Source organism: Dama dama, chromosome 11, assembly GCF_033118175.1.
Source record: "Dama dama isolate Ldn47 chromosome 11, ASM3311817v1, whole genome shotgun sequence".
NCBI classification, from domain to species: Eukaryota; Metazoa; Chordata; class Mammalia; order Artiodactyla; family Cervidae; genus Dama; species Dama dama.
This window is the reverse complement of record NC_083691.1, coordinates 49,367,475-49,386,837: the sequence shown is the minus strand read 5'-3', so window position 1 is coordinate 49,386,837 and position 19,363 is coordinate 49,367,475. Positions and strand designations below refer to the sequence as shown.

General features: G+C 39.6%; 1 protein-coding gene across 1 annotated transcript in view; it reads right to left on the bottom strand.

The window, feature by feature from the left end:
* Positions 1–19,363, bottom strand: part of CTNNA2 (catenin alpha 2) — a 1,329,932-nt gene that overhangs the window by 816,986 nt on the left and 493,583 nt on the right. Inside the window, exon 7 of the mRNA XM_061156261.1 lies at positions 18,723–18,926. Within this exon, the coding sequence (XP_061012244.1) occupies positions 18,723–18,926 (204 nt within the window). The remainder of the gene's footprint in view (positions 1–18,722; positions 18,927–19,363) is intronic.

Sequence of the window (19,363 nt, the reverse complement as noted above, 5' to 3'; positions counted from 1 at the left end):
TCAGAAAGACATCAAAAATGCTCTAAAGGTTTTGCTGACATGTCGATACCTATACCAATACTCAGGATATTTACCTGTCAAAGGAAGAAATGAAACTATCCTTAGATGATCTGTATTTAGCAAATCCAGGGATATGGTAACTACTGCTCTGTGTGTGTGTGTGTGTGTGTGTGTGTTTCAGCACTTGCTGGACTGTATCATCTGATAATGTATAGAGGGAAAAAGTGCACTTCCCAGTGAGATTGTGAATCATACCAAGAGAAGGTGACCCTATCAAGTAAGCCTGCAAATACATGAAGCTTCTTCATAGGACCCATCTCTATCAAACTATTTCACCTATGCAAAATGAAATTGACCTTAGGCTGATTGGAAATTGGCAGATACATCAGTATTCCTATGAGAGGAAATAGTTCCTTTTTTGGATAATAATGTAACAAATTTCATCTGAATCAGATGCATTTTAATGAACACAATACTTTATTTCCATCATGTCATGAATAAAAACAATGTCCAAAATGTAGCTCTTTGAAATCAGAGATAATGAATAGAGTAATATATTCCTAGACATTATAAGGTATCATTCCTTGAAGATTTTCCACACAGTGACTCTTCTATTCAACTTTGTATTCCTCCTGGAATCTAAGAAGAGTGATCTGTTCATAATGGGTACCAAATAAATATTTGAACACTGCTGACTAACAAAAATAATCCTCTGTTTAATTCAACAAACTGCATGGCGATTAAAACCACAGCGGTCCATGGCAGAGGACTATCTTGAGGAGGACTTCAGGTAGCAGACCATCCTTAGAGGAGATCCTTGAGTTTCTAAGGGGTGTATCCTGAGACCTCTGTGAAATCCCATACACAAAATCCTTCTCCAATGTACAATTTTAGACATACAATTAAAATATATCTAAGAAAGTTAAATGACCCCTTTAGATTCAATAAACCCCAAGACAAACATAAGTATATTCTTTTAAGGCCACTTTTTTTTTTTTTTTAAAAAGAAATAATGTTTTTCTTGTGCCAAGAATGACCAGCTGAGTGGCAGATACTGGGTAGTTTGCTATTTGGCTCAGGAGGCCAGTCATTGGCCAATAATAGATCAGCAAATGAACCCTGGGATGTGAGACCCAAACCCAAGACTACTGGAACCACAACATGCTTCACACCATGAACTTTTGGCAGCTGTAAACGTTAAGTCAAAAAGACTCTAATTGTCTACCATGTGAATATAAAAAGGAGTAGGTAAAGACTAATATTTACCTAGCAACATCTTAGGAGCAAAACCAATACATAGCCATCTTTTAAGCACTATTAAATGTGCTTTTCTTGGGAGGGAGTAAATAATGTCAGTGATTCTGATCATCCCCAACTTAGAGACAGGTTAGTTCAATGAAAAATTAATAAATATGTCTCATGTAAACAAAGAAGCAATCTTTTTGTTTCCTCCCCCATCCTCTCTTCCAATACAAACAAATAAAAATAGCCATCAAGTTCTTCATAATCCTTCTTTCTGAATCTGTTTTTTCTCTTTTTCATTCCCTCTGTCTTCTCCCTGATTCAGAGTATCATTTTCACTCTGGACTTTGTTAAGAATCCACAAACATGTCTCTGCTTCCATGCCTCCAAACCCCAGTGTACATGGTCAAAAACCATTCTGCACTGGACCCATGCAGTGTTTGGTGCTCAAACACTGCATGGCTTATTCGATATCACTCCCACAGTAAAATCGAACCAAACCAAACCCAAATAAGCAGACCTTCAGTAAGCAAGTCCCTACCAAGACAAAGGATGCACATCTTAACCTGGAATTCTAGTCTTCTGTAATCTAATCTCAATTTTTTCTGTCCAAAGATTTTTTTCTCTATTTAAAATCATTTCTTTAACCATCTTCTTCCCTGATAGTTCAGTTGGTAATGAATCTGCCTGCAATGCAGGAGACCCCGGTTCAATTCCTGGGTCAGGAAGATCCGCTGGAGAAGGGATAGGCTACCCACTCCAGAATTCTTGGGCTTCCCTGGTGGCTCAGCTGGTAAAGAATCCACCTGTAATGCGGGAGACCTGGGTTCAATCCCTGGGTTGGGAAGATCCCCTGGAGAAGGGAATAGCTACTCACTGCAGTATTCTGACCTGGAGAATTCCATGGGGTCCCAAAGAGTTGGACACACCTAAGCAATTTTCACTTTCACTTTTCTTTAATCAAGCTAGACTACTCATCATATTCAGAGTGTACCATACATATTTGTATAATGCATTTTACATAATATCATTCTTCACACCTAGAGGAGCCTCTCTATCTTTGACTTCTCCTCTTCCCATACACTTTCAAGTTCAGGTGTCACCAGTAGCATGAATAATTCAGTTTCTCCACCCAGCTATCTCTCTTTAAACCTGATTCATATCTACCTATGTATATCTTGCAATCCATTTTTATTATTATTTGGCAGTGACTTAATATCCTTACAACACTACAGAGCTCCCCAAACAGTCCTCCTGCACAAGTCCTCCTGCACGTGACTCTATGCTCCTGTATCCTAGGATAACTCTTAAAATATAACGAATACTCAATAAATTCTTAAATATTTGTTTCCAGTTTAGATACACAATCTAAATTTTCTTTTTAAAGAAGTAAGATCTCCCTCATGCTTGCCAGTAAGCAGCTCTACAGCAAAATTTTCTGTTATTGTAATAACTTTCTATAAATTTAAAATATTATCCTCATGCTTATTAATTACTGTTTCCTTTCTGTGTTAAGAGAATAAACAGATTGATTTATCCAGCAAGTGAGTAAGCATTAGTTCTGCTAAACTGAATTGGTATAATTCAGTTTATCATTACAGTGCAAGAATCAGCCTCCAATTCATCTGTAGCTATTATAGAAGAAAATAACACACTGTAATGAAAATAAATAAAATGTTTTATGGAGATGTTTTAGAACATTATAACTTATTTCTGCTGCAGAAATTTTGTTTATGCTAATCTAAAACCTGAAAATCATGACAGTCTCTAAAGGAAATGATGAAAATGGTGAGGGCCAAGAGTTTTGGTATCATACCTTGTAATCTGCTTGCTGTTCTTGGCTTAAAGGGCATGTCATAGAGTCTGTGCTGAGTCTGGAGGGAAGCTCCATGGAGTGGCAGATTGGACCAGGGGCTGCTGAGAAACTCGGGGCTGAGAGAGAGGTGGCTCAACCCATTCTCACCTGTTAGGGTAAACGTTATACTGCTCATATAAACTAACAGCCAGAATAGACAAAGCTCAGAATTTGGAGTCATCTGAATGTTTCAGGACATGTCTGCCTATCTGCAAAGAGTTGGGCTTACCTATTTCATCATAACCTTCAGATCCGTGAATATAATCACAAATTGGTCAGATACCTAAATAATTCATGTCTTACAATGAACTTTCCTGTCAATTACATGGATTACTTCAGACAAAAGTCTTAGGGGCATAAATAAAGTACATCATTATTCTTCAAAATCTGTCTTACCAATGAGATCTGCTTTTTTTTCCAAATTAAACTTTATATGAAAACCAAATATTGAACCCGATTAATATCAGGGCTTCTCAGGGAGAACTAGGTATGGGGGCAGGTAGATTACGGGTAACTCAGTCATTCTCATTCCTAGCACACCTGATTCTGAACCACATAGGGCTCTAGGAAATGCAGTCTCAGAACTAATAAACCATCTTTTGCTTTTTCTTACTCTTTAAAGATATAAAGTGTTAGTTGCTCAGTCATGTACGGCTCTTTGTGACCCCACAGACTATAGACCACCAGGCACCTCTGTCCATGGAATTCTCCTGGCAAGAATACATATATCAAACTACATATAATTTGTTAGTCAATAATCTTTGGTTTAGTGAGAATCCTTTGGTGGATGTATTTATTTTGCAGGTAAAATTTAATCAGGTGCCAAGCTAATAATTACAATATATTAGGGATAAATCATAAGAACTCCAGTGACTGTCTTGGAATGTTAAATATCCTATGTTTCTGATCTCATACTATTGTCTTTAGCAGTTGGATATGGATTTTTATATAATAACATGAATTGATAAAAATATCAATGCAGCTACTTAAAAACTGAATCATTAAGTTGTATGCCTATTCAAAGTTCTAAAGATATGAAAATGTGTCAGAATCATGTATAAAATAACATCATAGAGCGAGAAAGCTAATAATACAAAAGATACACTTAAGTGACTTAAAGTAACTCAGAAAACAAAGGAATTTATGACAATACTCCATTTACAAACACATTTCAATGAATAAAGTTTGTGACTAAATATTTTGGGAGATTCAAAAGTAATCAATTCTAAAAATGACTGAGATAATAACCCTGGTCTTCATTCTCCCCTGATATGATGCTGTGGATCATATTATGGTCTCATTTGTGCAACTGCGATCACGCAGCAACTAAGAGGAATGTATCACCAAGCAGACATAAAACAATGAAAGTTTCTGAAGAATTGTTCATCACCATGGGATAAATGTTCTGCTTCTACATTTACTACAAAGACAGGTATTCACAGCCACATTCTCTTCAAAGTCTAAATTGAAACCAATATCTATAATGATTTTGTTAGGAATAGTAAGAAACTGAGATATAGCAGGGGGGCTGGATGAAATAGATTCCTCTACCTAAGCTTTATTTCAAACATATCTCACATCTAATTTTATCCAAAACTCAGCTCACCTTGAAAATGTGCTGTGACCATCTTAGCTCCATTCACCTCCTTGGTCAAGTTAGGATGCAAAACAACAAGGACTCCGGATATAGGTATGGAAGAAACCTGTAATCTTCCTTAATGTAAAAGTAAGGTATGGCTGAAGACCAAAGATGTAATACACACATTTGTCACTGCTCTTTTCTGAAACTCCATTACAATGACCATAGAGCAATTTTCTTTGAAAGGCATCAACCCGAAGGACAAAGACAACGAGAAAATAGACACAGCAATATTCCAACAGTGGATATTGGACAGAAGTGTGCTAACTCATTCAACAGATCTGAGAAAGCTGAATTATGAGCCAGCAAATAGGGAAAGCTTGGAACAACCCAATTTGTGCTGCAAACCCCTCAAAGACAGATTATCTGAGGCTTTAGCTTCTTTTGGAGGAAAGGAGTGAAACCGGTGAGGTGAAAATAAGACATTTGCTTGAAATTCCACTTAAAAAGCAGCTAGAGGAACTTCCCTGGCAGTCCGGTGGTTAAAACTCCACCTTCCAATGCAGGGGGTGAGGATTCAATTCCTGGTCAGGGAGCTGAGATCCCACATGCCTCCTGCTCGCCCCCCTCCCAAAACAAACAAACAAAACAAAAACCTAAAACAGAAGCAATATTGTAACAAATTCAATAAAGACTTTAAAAATGATCCACATTATAAAAAAAAAATTAAAAAACAAAAGCAGTTAGAGCCTTGGATTCTCTCCTAATCCAAGCTGCCGGCAACTAGTTTATCTTCAGGAAAAGGTAAAAGGCAGATCTTAGGACAGACATGGCTAATCAAGAACAGAGCCATCATATTGACCATCTGGGCAGTTATGGGCAAATGGACTTGCCAATGCTGGCTTGTCTGGTCATTGCCTCTACTGTTGTCTCAAACAAAGTTCACAACCTCTATCCAGAGACTGAAGCCAGGAGAAGTTGTTCTGTTGAAAAAAATCAGATTTAACTGTTTATCCCATTAATAACTTATTCCTAGCAACAAAAGCTCCTTTTTGCTCTTCTGTGAGGAATTCTGGTGGCTATCCCACAAAGCTGCTGTTGTCTGCTTTCTATTTGGGGTTCTGAAAGGGTTCTGGTAGGATCTATGGATGCTTGGAAAAGGAAGATTTGCTTACAGTCTACTGTCCAAGTAACCCTGAGAAATCAAAAGGAATGTTAGGAAAATGATGAATCAAACATGGTACAAGACTTTAAATGGAGAAAAGAAGACTATTAAAAATCCAGTGCTATGTCTATGTCGACTAGTATACAAAACATGAAATAAGGAATCAAAGAATGGCCAAAAAGAAGCCAGAAGACTTGAATTCCAATTTGAGTTCTATGTTTCCCTGAAAATGTCCCTAACCATTTGATTTTTTGCATATATTTTGTTGCTTATTTTTATCTAAATGGCCTGAAATCAGAAACAGGGGCTTTAAGAAAGTGGATGGGAATCCTCCTCCAAGATTCCTTTAAAAAGACTAAAGAAAAAACATAAGGAAGGATGTGATTTTATACATTTTACAAATGGTAGAAGGAAAACTAACAGAGGAGGGAATAAGAGCACACAGAAAAGATAACAAGCATAAAATCAGGCCAATAATGAGAAAAGATGCAACATATATGATGAGATGAAGTATGGAGAATTGTTTTACTTGTAAATGTCTCATGAATACAGAGAAGAAAAAACACCTTTCCCATAGGATTTGTGTGTCTATTTTGCAGGGATCAAAAGTGTGAAATCAGCCACCAGACTGCAGGACACTTAACTGATTCCTCCTAACCCTCGAGTATGCAGACTGAATGATAAAAAGGCCAGCGATGTCTTCTTTTCATTGCAATGAAATCCACGTAACATGCCAATGTTGTTCTTGAGGCACTTTAGGGGGAGAAGAGTGAGGAAATGCAAATGTTTGCAAAGTTGTGCACAGGTCCCAAGGCAGGGGAGGGGAAGAATGTGGGATGGGGGCAGTGAAGATTAATAATAATAAATAACACTTTGAAACCATCATTGAGAAAACCAAAGAAAAGGAAAAATATGGTATCCATCTCTGGGTATCTATCTCTGAATCTAATGATGCTGATTAAGTTGGGTGATTCCACCATGCTGGCCTAGTCCAAGGGCTAGAGGCACGAGAATCCCCTGGAAAATTTGCTAAAATACAGTCTCAAAAGCTCCATCCCTGGAGATTCTATTGTTTTCAAACTGGTAGGGCCCTGGAATATGTGTTTTTCAAAACCTCCCTATGTGGTTTGATATGTAGATAGATAGAAGGATCGCTAGAGCAGTCACGGGAAAATGTGGCTTCACTCATCGAAACAGTGCCCTAGAAAAGTCACTGAAACGACCCAGAGCAAAAGTCCAATTCAATGTGTGAACCGAACTGGCAGAGGCAAAGCTCAGAGCTGACGCCATACATCTGTCAGCGGCAGCCCAACCTGCAGAGTTACTAGCAACTGAGGTCAGCAATTAAGTCATTAAGAAGGAAGACTCTGAATAATCTGTGAGACTGCAGATTTTACTTCCGGCTCTTACTGAGAGCTGAGTCTTTCCAAGGATGATAAATTATCTTTTTTACAAATAGGGGAGTAAATGTGTTGGAAGAGGTATGTTTGAGAGAGGTGTACTTTGGGATTAAAAAAAACAAAACAGCTATCCTTCAATTAATAGCTCACACGTGAGAGGCAGGCTCAGCTTTGCCTGTCTGTTCCTAAAGAATTCAGAGATTAACCACCCAGATTCTCCAGTCTCCTCTGAGATCCTGAATGTCCAAGCTGAATAGTATATCGCTCCCTCAGTCAGCCCAGGAGATATCTTTCACTTGCTGCTTTCTTACAAAAGTATTTATCCTCACTCACAGAAAGAAAGCCCACTTTAAACCCACACTGTATTAAATTGACTCTTGACTTAATCCACTAACTTACTACATCAGGGCTTCCCTAACTTGCCTGTTCATAGAAATCACTTGGGGTACTTGCTCAAGGTAGAGATTATCAATCTTCTCTATAGAAAACTGTGATTCTGTAAGTATGCGCTGGGCATCTGGAGACAAGAGGGTCTCATTTTTAACAGCTGAGTTATGATGCTTTTTTTTTCTGTCGATTTCTCTCTTAGCTACATATACAAACTCCTTGTGCCTGATAGGTGGTGATGAGTTCAGTAATTTCCAAAGTTCCCAGTCCAGCCTGTGGAATTCTGCAGAACTGAAAACAACCCAGCTCCTCCCAGCTCCTCACATTCATCTCCAACAACTTAGGTCCAAACAGCTCACCCAAGCAGCATGAGGACACGCTTAAAATCGCAGAATTAAGAGTGAGCTGCTTGGGGAAGCTCTTTGAGAAGCAAGTGACACGCTTTGTATCATTTTTGTTTCTCGTGATAGTCACCAGGATCATCTTTAGGCCTTTCTAGAAAGAATTGATGGGGGCCTTAAGTACAGCTCTGACTATAGGTAAATGTCTGGGCACCTTAAAGTGAGTCATGAAGAAGCCAAGACTAGTTAACCTTAGCTCGTTTACTTATAGGTTTATACAGGGGGTAGAGCAGAGAAAACAAGTGAATAATTCTGTGCCGAAACAAGGGATTCAAAAGACTCAGAATGCATGCATTCTGTTGCTAATGCTCTGCTGCTTCTCCTTCTCTGCCCCCAACCCTCCTCCTCCTCCTCCTTATTCTCTTTCTTCCTCTGACAAGAATTATGATTGTGACTATGATTATCACAAAAGAAGAGGATACAGGGATGTCATTTACCCATTCCAAAAATATTTATTCACTATTCTAGGTGAGATTCTCTACAGCCTAAGGATTGTGAATAAGACAACATTCCTCTTACAGGAGCTTAAAAATTCCAGTGGAAGAGCAGAGAGTAACCGCACAAAGAGATGCTGTAATTTCAGAGGCCAGCAGGTGCTGTAACAGAAATTAATAACTGAGATGACTAAGAACAATATTCGCTGTTGTTGTTTAGTCACTAAGTTGTGTCTGACTCTTTGTGACCCCACGGACCATAGCCCGCCAGACTCCTCCATCCATGGGATTTCCCAGGCAAGAATACTGGAGTGGGTTGTCATTTCCTTCTCCAGGGGATCTTCTCAACCCAGGGATCAAACCCACATCTCCTGCATTGGCAGGCGGGTTCTTTACCACTCATCTACCAGAGAAGCCCAAGAATAACCTAATCTACCTGAAATCTGAAAGAAGGGCCATGTACACAAAGCTGGAGGAAGAACTTTTCAGGGGTGGTATGTACAAAGTTGCTGAAGCAGCAAAGAGTCTGGTGCATCTGAAGTACAGGGAGGCATCACAAGCTTGAAACACTTAGTTCTTAGAGTGTAACAGTTTCCTAAAGGAATCAAGAGAAACTTTTCAGCATGGGCTCAAGGCAGCATTAAGCCCAAGCATGGAGGCCCAGGGAGCTTATCTTTGGAAGGTTTCCCACGTCTTTTGGAAACAAAGGAAAGGCTTATTATCCAGGCTTTTGGTGGTATACACCCTGCTGCTCGCCTGACAGTTGTGCAAGGTCTTCCTTGAAATACCCAAAACGCTCTCCCAAGAAGATCAATTGATGGATTGTGCTGTCCGGGCTGTCTGAACTGGGACAGCCAAATCTGATGACTCGGCAGGCAACTCTGTCAACAATCTGCTCCTTGACTGAGTTACAGACAGCCCCTTCCTGTCTCATGATGTTACTTGGTCTTCCTCATCATATTGATTGACCTTGTAAGATTCAGAACCAACTTTCAAGGGCTCAGTGAAGGGGGCATGTTTGATAAGGAGAGAACTAGCTAGAATTCTAAGCATGGGACTTAATTTTGCTGTTAACACATATTTTCGTTTTCACCTCCTATTTCATTTTAGATTTTCTATTCTTTCTGACACCAAGAGGAGCTCCTTAATAGAAATCCACTGTAGATAAGATGACTGACATCTATCCAGGGAGACTGCTGCAACAGACAACCTGCTCCTACTCCAGAAGGGCTTCCCAGGTGGCGCAATGGTAAAGAATCCACCTGCCAATGCAGGAGACGCGGGTTCAATCCCTGGGTTGGGAAGACCCCTTGGCGAAAGAAATGGCAACACACCCCAGTATTGTCTGGGAAATCCCATGGACAGGTGAGCTTACCAGGCTATAGACTACAGGGTCACAAAGAATTAGACACAAGTTGGCAATAAAACAACTCCAGAATTTATCAGCAGCACCACTCTAGACACTCTCAATGACCATGTCTCTTTCTTCATTATCTGAGGCTAGTGACAAGTAGGAATCTCCTGTCTGAGCCCTTCAAATAAGCTGTGTTTCTCCACCACACAACCCCTAGTCCTGCCTTCCAAGGCTGCCCAGTCCACTCTCTTGTTCCATGATCACATTTGTACTATTCTCTTTAAATTCTTCAAAGATGATTTATAACAAGTGTCTAATGATTGCAAATCTTCACCCTTGTAGTTCTGATCTTACTGGTTGCTTTTGCCAACCGTTAATCATAGCAGCTTGTTTCATTTTGTTTTCATTGATTCTGGAATGCCAATTTCCGTTCCTTGTAACTTTATCTGTGGAAATTCTTTGAGGGCTGTGTTTAAAGTGTATTCCTCTAGAGAAAGTTGGTATTTGCTTCTGCCAGGTACCTGACAACTCACCACCTAGAATGACTTAACATAAAATTTTGAGAAAGTAATAGAGATTCTGATCTCAGAACTGAGTGATTTTGAGACTGTGGTTAGAAATTCATAGTGGCAGAGAAGGGGTTCTTTTTTCCTTCTTTGAAAAAGCCAAGGGCATACATTTCTATTGTTTCTCTCTATATGAAAATTTTATTTTATTAGCCCATGCCCTCAAAGTGTCACCATCTGAGTACCCAGGTTTTACACTGAGGTCCCTAATCTGCCTGGCCATCCAGCTGGGTCACAGACTCTGCCTCCTGTTCTTTACATATTGTGCCATTGAGAACTCAAGTCTCGGCCATGAGGAGTCTGCAAACCTATCTCCAGTCTATTGTATTTTTGTCAATTCTTACCTCTGAGTAACTCCTTTATATTCTTGTGAGTTTATCCATGCATTGAAAAGACTTCTAAGAAATTATATCACCAGGCACACAAGTGTAAAAGGAAGAAGGGAAGGGGCTGGAGGAGAGAGATCGAGCCTGATTGCTCAGAACTGCTTTTCTTCCACAGTGAAGTCACCAGTAAGCTCCTGGAGTTGTTATGACTTCCGTTACTCAGACTTAACTCATTATAGAACTAAGACTGGAAGCCTCATTTTGATGGCAAGGCTACCTGTTTAAAATCTGCTAAACTATCCACAGTAGAGAACAAAGGAACGTTTCCTGTAAGAAGTGCTTTTCCTGGCCAAGGAGATTGTGTGTGACTCTGCACAGAGAATTGATCTTAATGATTCAAGTGAAACAGAGCTGGCTAGACCCATCTGTCCTAGGATCCTGTGAGCCATTTAATTGTACGTATGAGCTGAAGACACATAATAACAAATACGTACGGCACACTGTGTATTTCAAAGGGTTTAAGTTCCCTACCATGACAACTGCCCCATACCATAAGTCCTTTAAAACTAAGGAGACCAACCATGTCCCCACACCGTGGATGTTCCCTGCAACTGTGCCCCGGAGGCACAGTGAGACTGAGCCCAGGCCACCCTACTGTCAATCAGCAACCTGCCAGCCTGGCTCTCCTCCTGAAGCCTCTTGGAACATTCTCACGCTCTATGGGATGCTTGAATCCAGCACAGTATCTCTTACACTCTCACCCGCATGATTTCCTTCTAAGGAATATGTTACCACCAACGCTGGACATTCTCCCACCACCTGTGCCTGAGTGAGTGCCTGCCAGCATGACCCCCATAATATTTCCCTGGCTTTCTGAGATCCGATTCCAGCAAAGGAATACAATAATAATATATGAAGATGGAATTGAAAGAAGAATAAAAAATTGCAAGACACTGTACTAGTCCCAGTGTACCTCTAGGAGTCACACTGAAAACTGCCCGGAAACAGGCAAATAGGATTGCAAATACCATGCTAAAGACAGAAGCCTCATAAGCTATTCAGATGACTCCCCATCCCAAGCATATTTCATTGGAAGAGTAGGTTCAAAGGATAAATTTAGACCTGAGAGAAAGGGCTGGTAAACTAGATTTACTCTTTCAATGTCTGAGTAAGAATCTTCAACTGAACAGGAATTTTAAAACTGCCTCTTCATGGAAGCAGATTTTACATGACAAGCATAATAGTACAGATGAATTTCAACCTCAAAATTTACAAAGATGTGGGCACTGGACATATTTGAAGGCAGAAAGAAGAAAAGAAAGTGAAAGTGACAGTTGCCCATTCATGCCCCACTCTTTCTGGCCTGAATTCTCCAGGCCAGAATATTGGAGTGGATAGCCGGTCCCTTCTCCAAACCCAGGGATCAAACCCAGGTGTCCCACATTGTAGGTGGATTCTTTACCAGCTGAGCCACAAGAGAAGCCCAGAAAGAAGAAAGGGGGAAAAAGAAAAGTCTCCAATAAGGAAAAGGCAAGGAAAATCTTCTCACTGAAGACACCAAATTTGAGATATCAGGACTCTTTCCCTTGAATGAAGATATCAGTTTTACTAAGAAAACTCTTACTTTCCCCTTAAAATTGAGGGCCATTATGGGGCTGTGGACAATTTGAGGTCATATACGACCCAAAAACCTTGTTTAACATTACTTTCTACTCTATTTTTAAGCCAAACCTTTTAATAGAAAAATTCAGAATCAGCCAAACTGACTTTCATGAATTTCATCCTTTTACATGATTATGTAAGGGACAGAAATGAGAAGGCCTAGATAATGCTGGAAACAAATTTTATGTTTAATCAGCAATTACTCTTATTCTTATGTATTAACAACTATTCCATCTTTCTCCCACTTTTCTATTCAAGAGAAATCCAACATTATAACAATTTCTATGACAAAGTTATCTTTCTGTGATGTTTCCTTCAGAAGCTTTCAATGCCTTCTCTGGGATCTGGGTCAAATCTAACTATTGAACTTGCCCACTAGCTGTCCTACACATTACCAACTTACAGAAATTCTGATAAATGAAAATCAAATCTATAGAGAAAATCAAGTACAGAAAAACATTCCTAGATAATTTTAAACCTCAGAGGCATTTAAATTTTCTTTAGTTACAAAATGTTAATTGCACAAAATTTTCAGGGAACCCCTTAAGCACAAGAACTGAGAAGCCATGTTCTCCCCATCTTCTTACTCTGTTCCTCAGTCACGCTTGGGATCTCAACCACTCGTCTCTCCTGCCAGCCCCAGAAGCCTCGCCTACTTATCTTTTCCAGCATTCTTCTGTAAAAACACTCTCAAAATGAATTGCTTCTATATGAATTATTGCATATTTATATAATAAAATGCTATGCAGTCAGTCAACGTAAGATTTGAGAATGTTTATTGTTATGGTAATGTAGTCATAATATATTAGGTAAAGAAAATAGATTACAAATCACCATTTACAAAGAGTCCACTTTTAAAACTCCAGGCAAAACATATGTATGTCTCTGTATGTATAAATATATCACGCATATAAGTTTAAAAACGTTGGAAAGACACGTACAAAATTATCAATGATGATTATCTTTAGAGGATGAGATTATGAATACATTTTTGTCTTCCATCTTTTTTATTTTCTCAATGAACATATATTTCTTTTGCACTGTTAAAAAGCAGTGTAAAGCCCACTCTTTTCAGAGCTCCCCAGGCCCTGGATATCATTCTACATGCTCCTCATGTTCTGCTGTATGCTGAAGCCTTGGTGGGGTATGGATCCCAGAAGCTAGTTGGAAATAACAATTCTGAGGTCTTAACCCTTCATAAACCCTCAACCCTTCATAAATAGATTCCATCTGGAACTCCCTTTATGTTCAATGACATTCTATAACAAAAGCTATGACAATGACCTTACTATAAGACACTTACAGTAAGTATATATGGCCACATGCACTTTTAGTATGTGCATTACGTTAGTGGTTTACACACTGTCCCCAGGGATTCACTTAGGTGGTTCAAGAAGTTTGAAAAAAGTTAATTCAATTACTTTGTAAAAATATAGAACTTTAATTATTCATTAAAAAAAAAGTACCTGCCACACTTTAATATTGATGAAAAAAAAGAAAGCCATTCCTTTATGCCACCTAAGTCTCTGACATCATTATGCAAAAAATCTTTAATTGTGCAATTGTTTAAGAAAACTGTAGCTGTGGATTAATTTTCAATGAATAATCTAGAGCACAGTGTTTTTGTCTGTGTAATTGAACCAGGTGGTTCAGCATCACAAGGCACAAGGTCCAGACATATCTACTTACCACATTTCCTCATCAACGCTGAAGAATGTACAAGGAAGTACTGGATTACCACATCTCCATATAGTTCTGCATTCATTATTTAGCACTTAAAATAAGCATTATATCTTTTACATTTATAACAATGGGAATCATATTTGGATAGTTTGGTGATACAACTTGGAAACGAAATGTTTCTATTGAACTCCTTTTTCAAATTTAATTAGTCCTAGCAGAGTATCCAGACATTACAAAGTGAGCTGTTTACAAAGTTTGCTCTATCTGAGGAAATCAGAATTTTCTGTGTAACTAAAACAAGACAAGATATCAAAACTGAAGAGATCATATTAGGGTGTCTATACAACTGCAGCGGTCAGTCACACTGCCTGATGTCCATTCTAAGGCCATAAATAGTAAGAATCTGAGCACTTCGCTACCTCTTGGCACAAGCCACCATCCTGAATGACTCAAGGGCTCCTCATCTGTCCTTCTGCTTTGTTACCCTTTGAACCCCTATGGCCTGTCCTCAACATCTAATTCAAGGCATTTTCTGCCCAATACGCTCCAAAGGCCTCCCATTCCATTCAAATAAAAGTCAAATTCTGAATAATGGCTTGCAAGGCGCTGCAGAGTCTAACACCTTGTCCCCTGGGAAGATTCCATCTGCTGCTACACCTCACTCACTTAGAACAGCCACACGAGCCTCCCCAGGAAGGTTCCTCAAGAACCAGGCATGAAGGGGCATCTCCCAGGACCAGGGCTACCAGTGTCGCCATTCCCACATCGAACCACTGCTGACCCATGCCTCTACGGGAGACCCTCCAACACCAGCAGGCGCAGAAAGCAGCTTTTTGTGGATGCAGCTGGACACTGTCAAGATTTCCACCCAGACAAATCTATAACTGAAGATAGATTCAAGTGCCCCTGGGGCCCAGTCCAGTGAAAGTGACCAGATCACGCATGTCCATCAAGGCACAAGCTCTCCTCATCTCCACCCCACTGGTGCCAAGTGTGAACATGGGTCCTATATTTTCAGACTGTTTCATTGTATAAGGGAAACAAAGTCCTTATTTTTAATGGAATCTCCCACAATTAAAATTTTGGCAATTCAAAAATTTTAAAAATCAAGAGTCAAAAAAAAAAAAAAAAAAGAGTTTGGCACCTTCCCACATAAGTTCAAAGAGACTAGACCTTGCTGCTCCTACCGACTCAAGTGCAGTCTGCTCCCTCATCTCTGGAAGATCTTTAACCATGTGTCATCTTCTTAGTGAACTTTTTCCAGGTCCTCCTTACAACTACACTCCATGCTGCTGTTTCCTAGGTTTTATTTCCATGTTTCACTAATCATCTGAGATAACTCTTGCTCAAATGACTGACTGATTGATGGTCTGTCTCCCCCACCTAGAATGTCAGCTCCATGAAAGCTGAGAATTGTGTCTATTTTTTTCCCTTCTATAACCCCAGAATCCTAGAACAGTGTCTGGTACAAAGTACCAGGCACACAGTACATATTCATTAAATAAATAGAGTTACTCTAAATTCAAATCCATCACAAAATTCTTATCAATAAAATACCCTCTGTAATTGTTTCCTATCATGGGACCACTTTTTAGATTTATGAAAGGGAGTTTTACTGCCACCAAAAAAAGCTGCATAAAATTATAAGTTCCAGATGCAAAATTATATATTCATTATAATTTGAATCTATTTATAGTACTTAGCATACTACTGCAACAACCACCCTGATGGCAATAATCCAAAGGTCACATATCCTTTTGAACAAGAGTCTCTCTCTACCCATTAGTCTCCACATACACACAATAATGTTGTTCTATTTAAAGGGACACTATTTTTAAGACTCTTCTTGGGATTACATCATAAACTTGATTAAAAAATAATTAAGGCCACCAAGGGCTTTCTTAAAACCATTCCAATAGACTTTTCTAACATTGTCACACTCTGTGATCATAAACTTTGCCACATGCATCTGTACATTCACTCCTTTTTTTCTTTTTCAAAACCATGTTTCTTTTACATGCATGATTTTGTTGTATTTTCAAATCACATGCATTCATTAACTTGCATATACCTTTAGGAAACATTTAACAAACAACTGATACCCTTTTGCACTCAGTGTATCCACACGCTAAGCAAGGCTCATGCCCCATGAGGACGACTTTCTCCTAATCATTTAGTGTACAGCTCTTGTCTTCAGTGTTCATCTCCCTCCATTTCATACCATTTGGCATGTATGTGTATGATTTTAGAACACTTTCACCTTGATGAATTAAATTTTCATCAAGAACTGATCAGGAGATTTTTAAAATCCAGAAGTGTCAGTTCTGTCTATAGCCACACCACCCTGAATATGTTGAATTTCATCAGAAGTGTCAGTTATGCCAGTTTCAAAATCTCTTCTTCTCAACATAGTTATTTCTTCATCCTAATGATATTGCATAGCATGTCAAGATGAAAATCTGCAGTGATAATATGATACCTTCATTTCCAGAGCTAACAAAATTGCAAAAGAAATATAACAGCATAGTCACAACTGACTAATTTTTTGGTTGCCATTAACTACAGCAGACATTTTAGCTGAGGCATATAGATGTGTTGTGGTTTTATATTAATATATGCTATATCAAAAGAAATATAAATTGATATGTGGCAGTAGAAATGAGTGCACTAGACATGGGTTATGAAGCTGGTCTAGATGCATCCAATTTTACCTTGAAATCACCAAAGAAGTGTGAAGGCAAAGTAAATTTTATGCACTTTATATAAAAGTCAATAGTAGGTGTTTTATATCCGCCTTTGATCCTAGTGGTTCAAAGTGAATAGAATTTGCACACTTTAAAATTTAAGCACTATACCCACCTACGTATTATCTATAACTGTATCAAAGTAGAAATCAAATTTTCAATAAAAATACAAAACATTCCCGCATCACAAAGTTGTGAACAGAAAAACAAGCACCTGGAGTCAATAAAACACAAAAAAATCCATCAACTCTGCTGAACTATGTGAGTTTATACCAAAAGAAAAAAAAAAAAAACCACTTGTGCTTGACAGGATTTGAGACAACAAACTGAAAATTACATGTCACATCTCGATCAATTCTTCTTTAATCACATTCTGTGATTAAAAGAGCACAGAAACATACTTCTTGTTTCTGATATATTTATATTGAGATCTTAACCATCACTCCTGATCTCTGCAGTTTCTACTTTTGTCTCTGGCAGTAATTCTTCATTGCTAGAAATACCAGCATGCCTTCATATAAAACCAAATTCCACATATAAATCATTAGGCTGGTGCCATTCTGTTAAAAACAAACAGAATCCCAGATTTTATAAGCCCTCTTTTCTTGTTATTCAAGATTCTCACAGGATGGGAGACACTGATCAGCTTTTCTAGCTCTACCCTGCATGGCACCCGTAGCCCCAAATCCCAAAAGTGTTGGCCATCCTGATCCAACATAGGAGTCCTCATAAGCAGCTGGGTACCACGTGAGTCATCCACATCTTATTCTTTGTGTGCTGAAAATGGCACGTCTTCAATATCAAAGAATCTGAAGGTGTATGGAAAGGAAACAGATTTGGGTTTTTATAGAGCATTCAGCACCATTTTGTTTTTTAGATCAAAGTTCTCCAGAAAGTCTGGCAGAAGTAGCTCTGTGCCTGTCATCACTGACTCCTGGCTTGACCCAGAGGCCTACACACTGGTTTGGGACAGGAGTGGTAAGGAGGGAAGGACATGGGTCGGCTACTCTGTCTCAGTCTTGCCTGGGGTTGTTCCAACAGGAACCAGGGTGAGTTTCAAAAGATGGGAGCAGATTTTCAGACTCCCCATTCTCTACCTGACAACTACACAGGCCATTCCTTAAACATGTAATGGCAAGGCCTCACTACATTTTCCCATTTTATGCTGAATTCTTCCCAACCCAGGAGTCCAGAACATGAGGAATGCAGATCATTCACAGTTACAAGCCCTGGGCATCAACAACATCACCTCTGCTGAATACATAATTCAGCGCTTTTCAAAACAAAGAATATGATTCCATCTCCTTCATCTGGTTTACTGGTCTACACGAACTATCACATTTTATACCTGTAGGAGAGAACAGTTGTTGTCGCTGCTGCCATATGACTAGGTATTACTAATATCCACTTGAAAACTTGAAGACTCATTCTCATAACAATTTCTAAATGCACAGTGAATCAATAAAGTTCCCCCAAATTCTATTACAGTTAGAAGTTTCCACCTTAACCAACTCAGTCCAAACATGTGAGAACCTGTATTTCCTAATGCCTCTTAGGAGTGAAGATTAGCCATCCATAGCTGCCCTTGATTTTGACATTACTCTGTGCAAAGGACTTCAGTATATCCTCAGTTATTTCCAACCTCCATCTACCTTTACCAACAGAAAACTTTCCTCAGTCAAAGGCAAACCACTGAAACGACCCAGAAATCACTCAAGTAAATAGCCAAAGTTTTCCTCTGAAACCTCTTCCACCAATCTCGTTCCTTCTGCCAACGCGTTCTGAGAAATCAAGACAGAGCTCTCCCAAAGCAGCTCTTGGATTTCACCTGACCGACTCTCTCCGGGCATCTCCTGTCCCGGAGCCACCGATCGCACACCAGAATCTTCCCCAGCGGCCGGCGGGCCGAGAGCCCAGGACTTACGTTGTTCATGTACTCGCTGAGCAGGTCCTGCAGCGCTTGGCGCACGGCGTTGCACTCGGCCACGATCCGCTCGCGCCGGTCGTCGCGGGTGCACGAAGAGTCGGCCATGAGCGCGGCGCCGCTAATGATACTCTCCAGGCGCTCCTCCAGGGACGGGCGGAACCGGGCCTCGCTGAACGTCATGGGGTCCAGGATGATCTTGTTCTGAAAGGAGCACAGTGCCAAAGAAATCAGCAGAGAAGAGGCGGCTACCTTTGTACCCTGATCTCGAAAGCAGAAATTTCTGAGACCAGGACGAGACACTCCCTGGAGAATAAACCGGCTGCTTAAATAAAGACTAAAGTGGCCTTGACACAGTCTCAACTTTCTGTAAGATACTTTGTCCTGAATCTAATCTTCAGAGAGAAAATGCCACGTTTTGTTTTAGCATGTGTTCTTGGGAAAGGCTGTATCAATGGAAGGGTTTTCCAAAGAGACTGTGGTACTTGTTTGACTTTTTATTTTTTATTTGTAGACATCCAGGAATGCACGTCTCAGTGTAGCACTTTGGGAGGCGATGAGAAGATTTTAAAGCCCTAGACTAGAACACGCTATGTAGCAGACTTGAGGATGCATTAGTGGTGACTTGTGTACCCACTGTG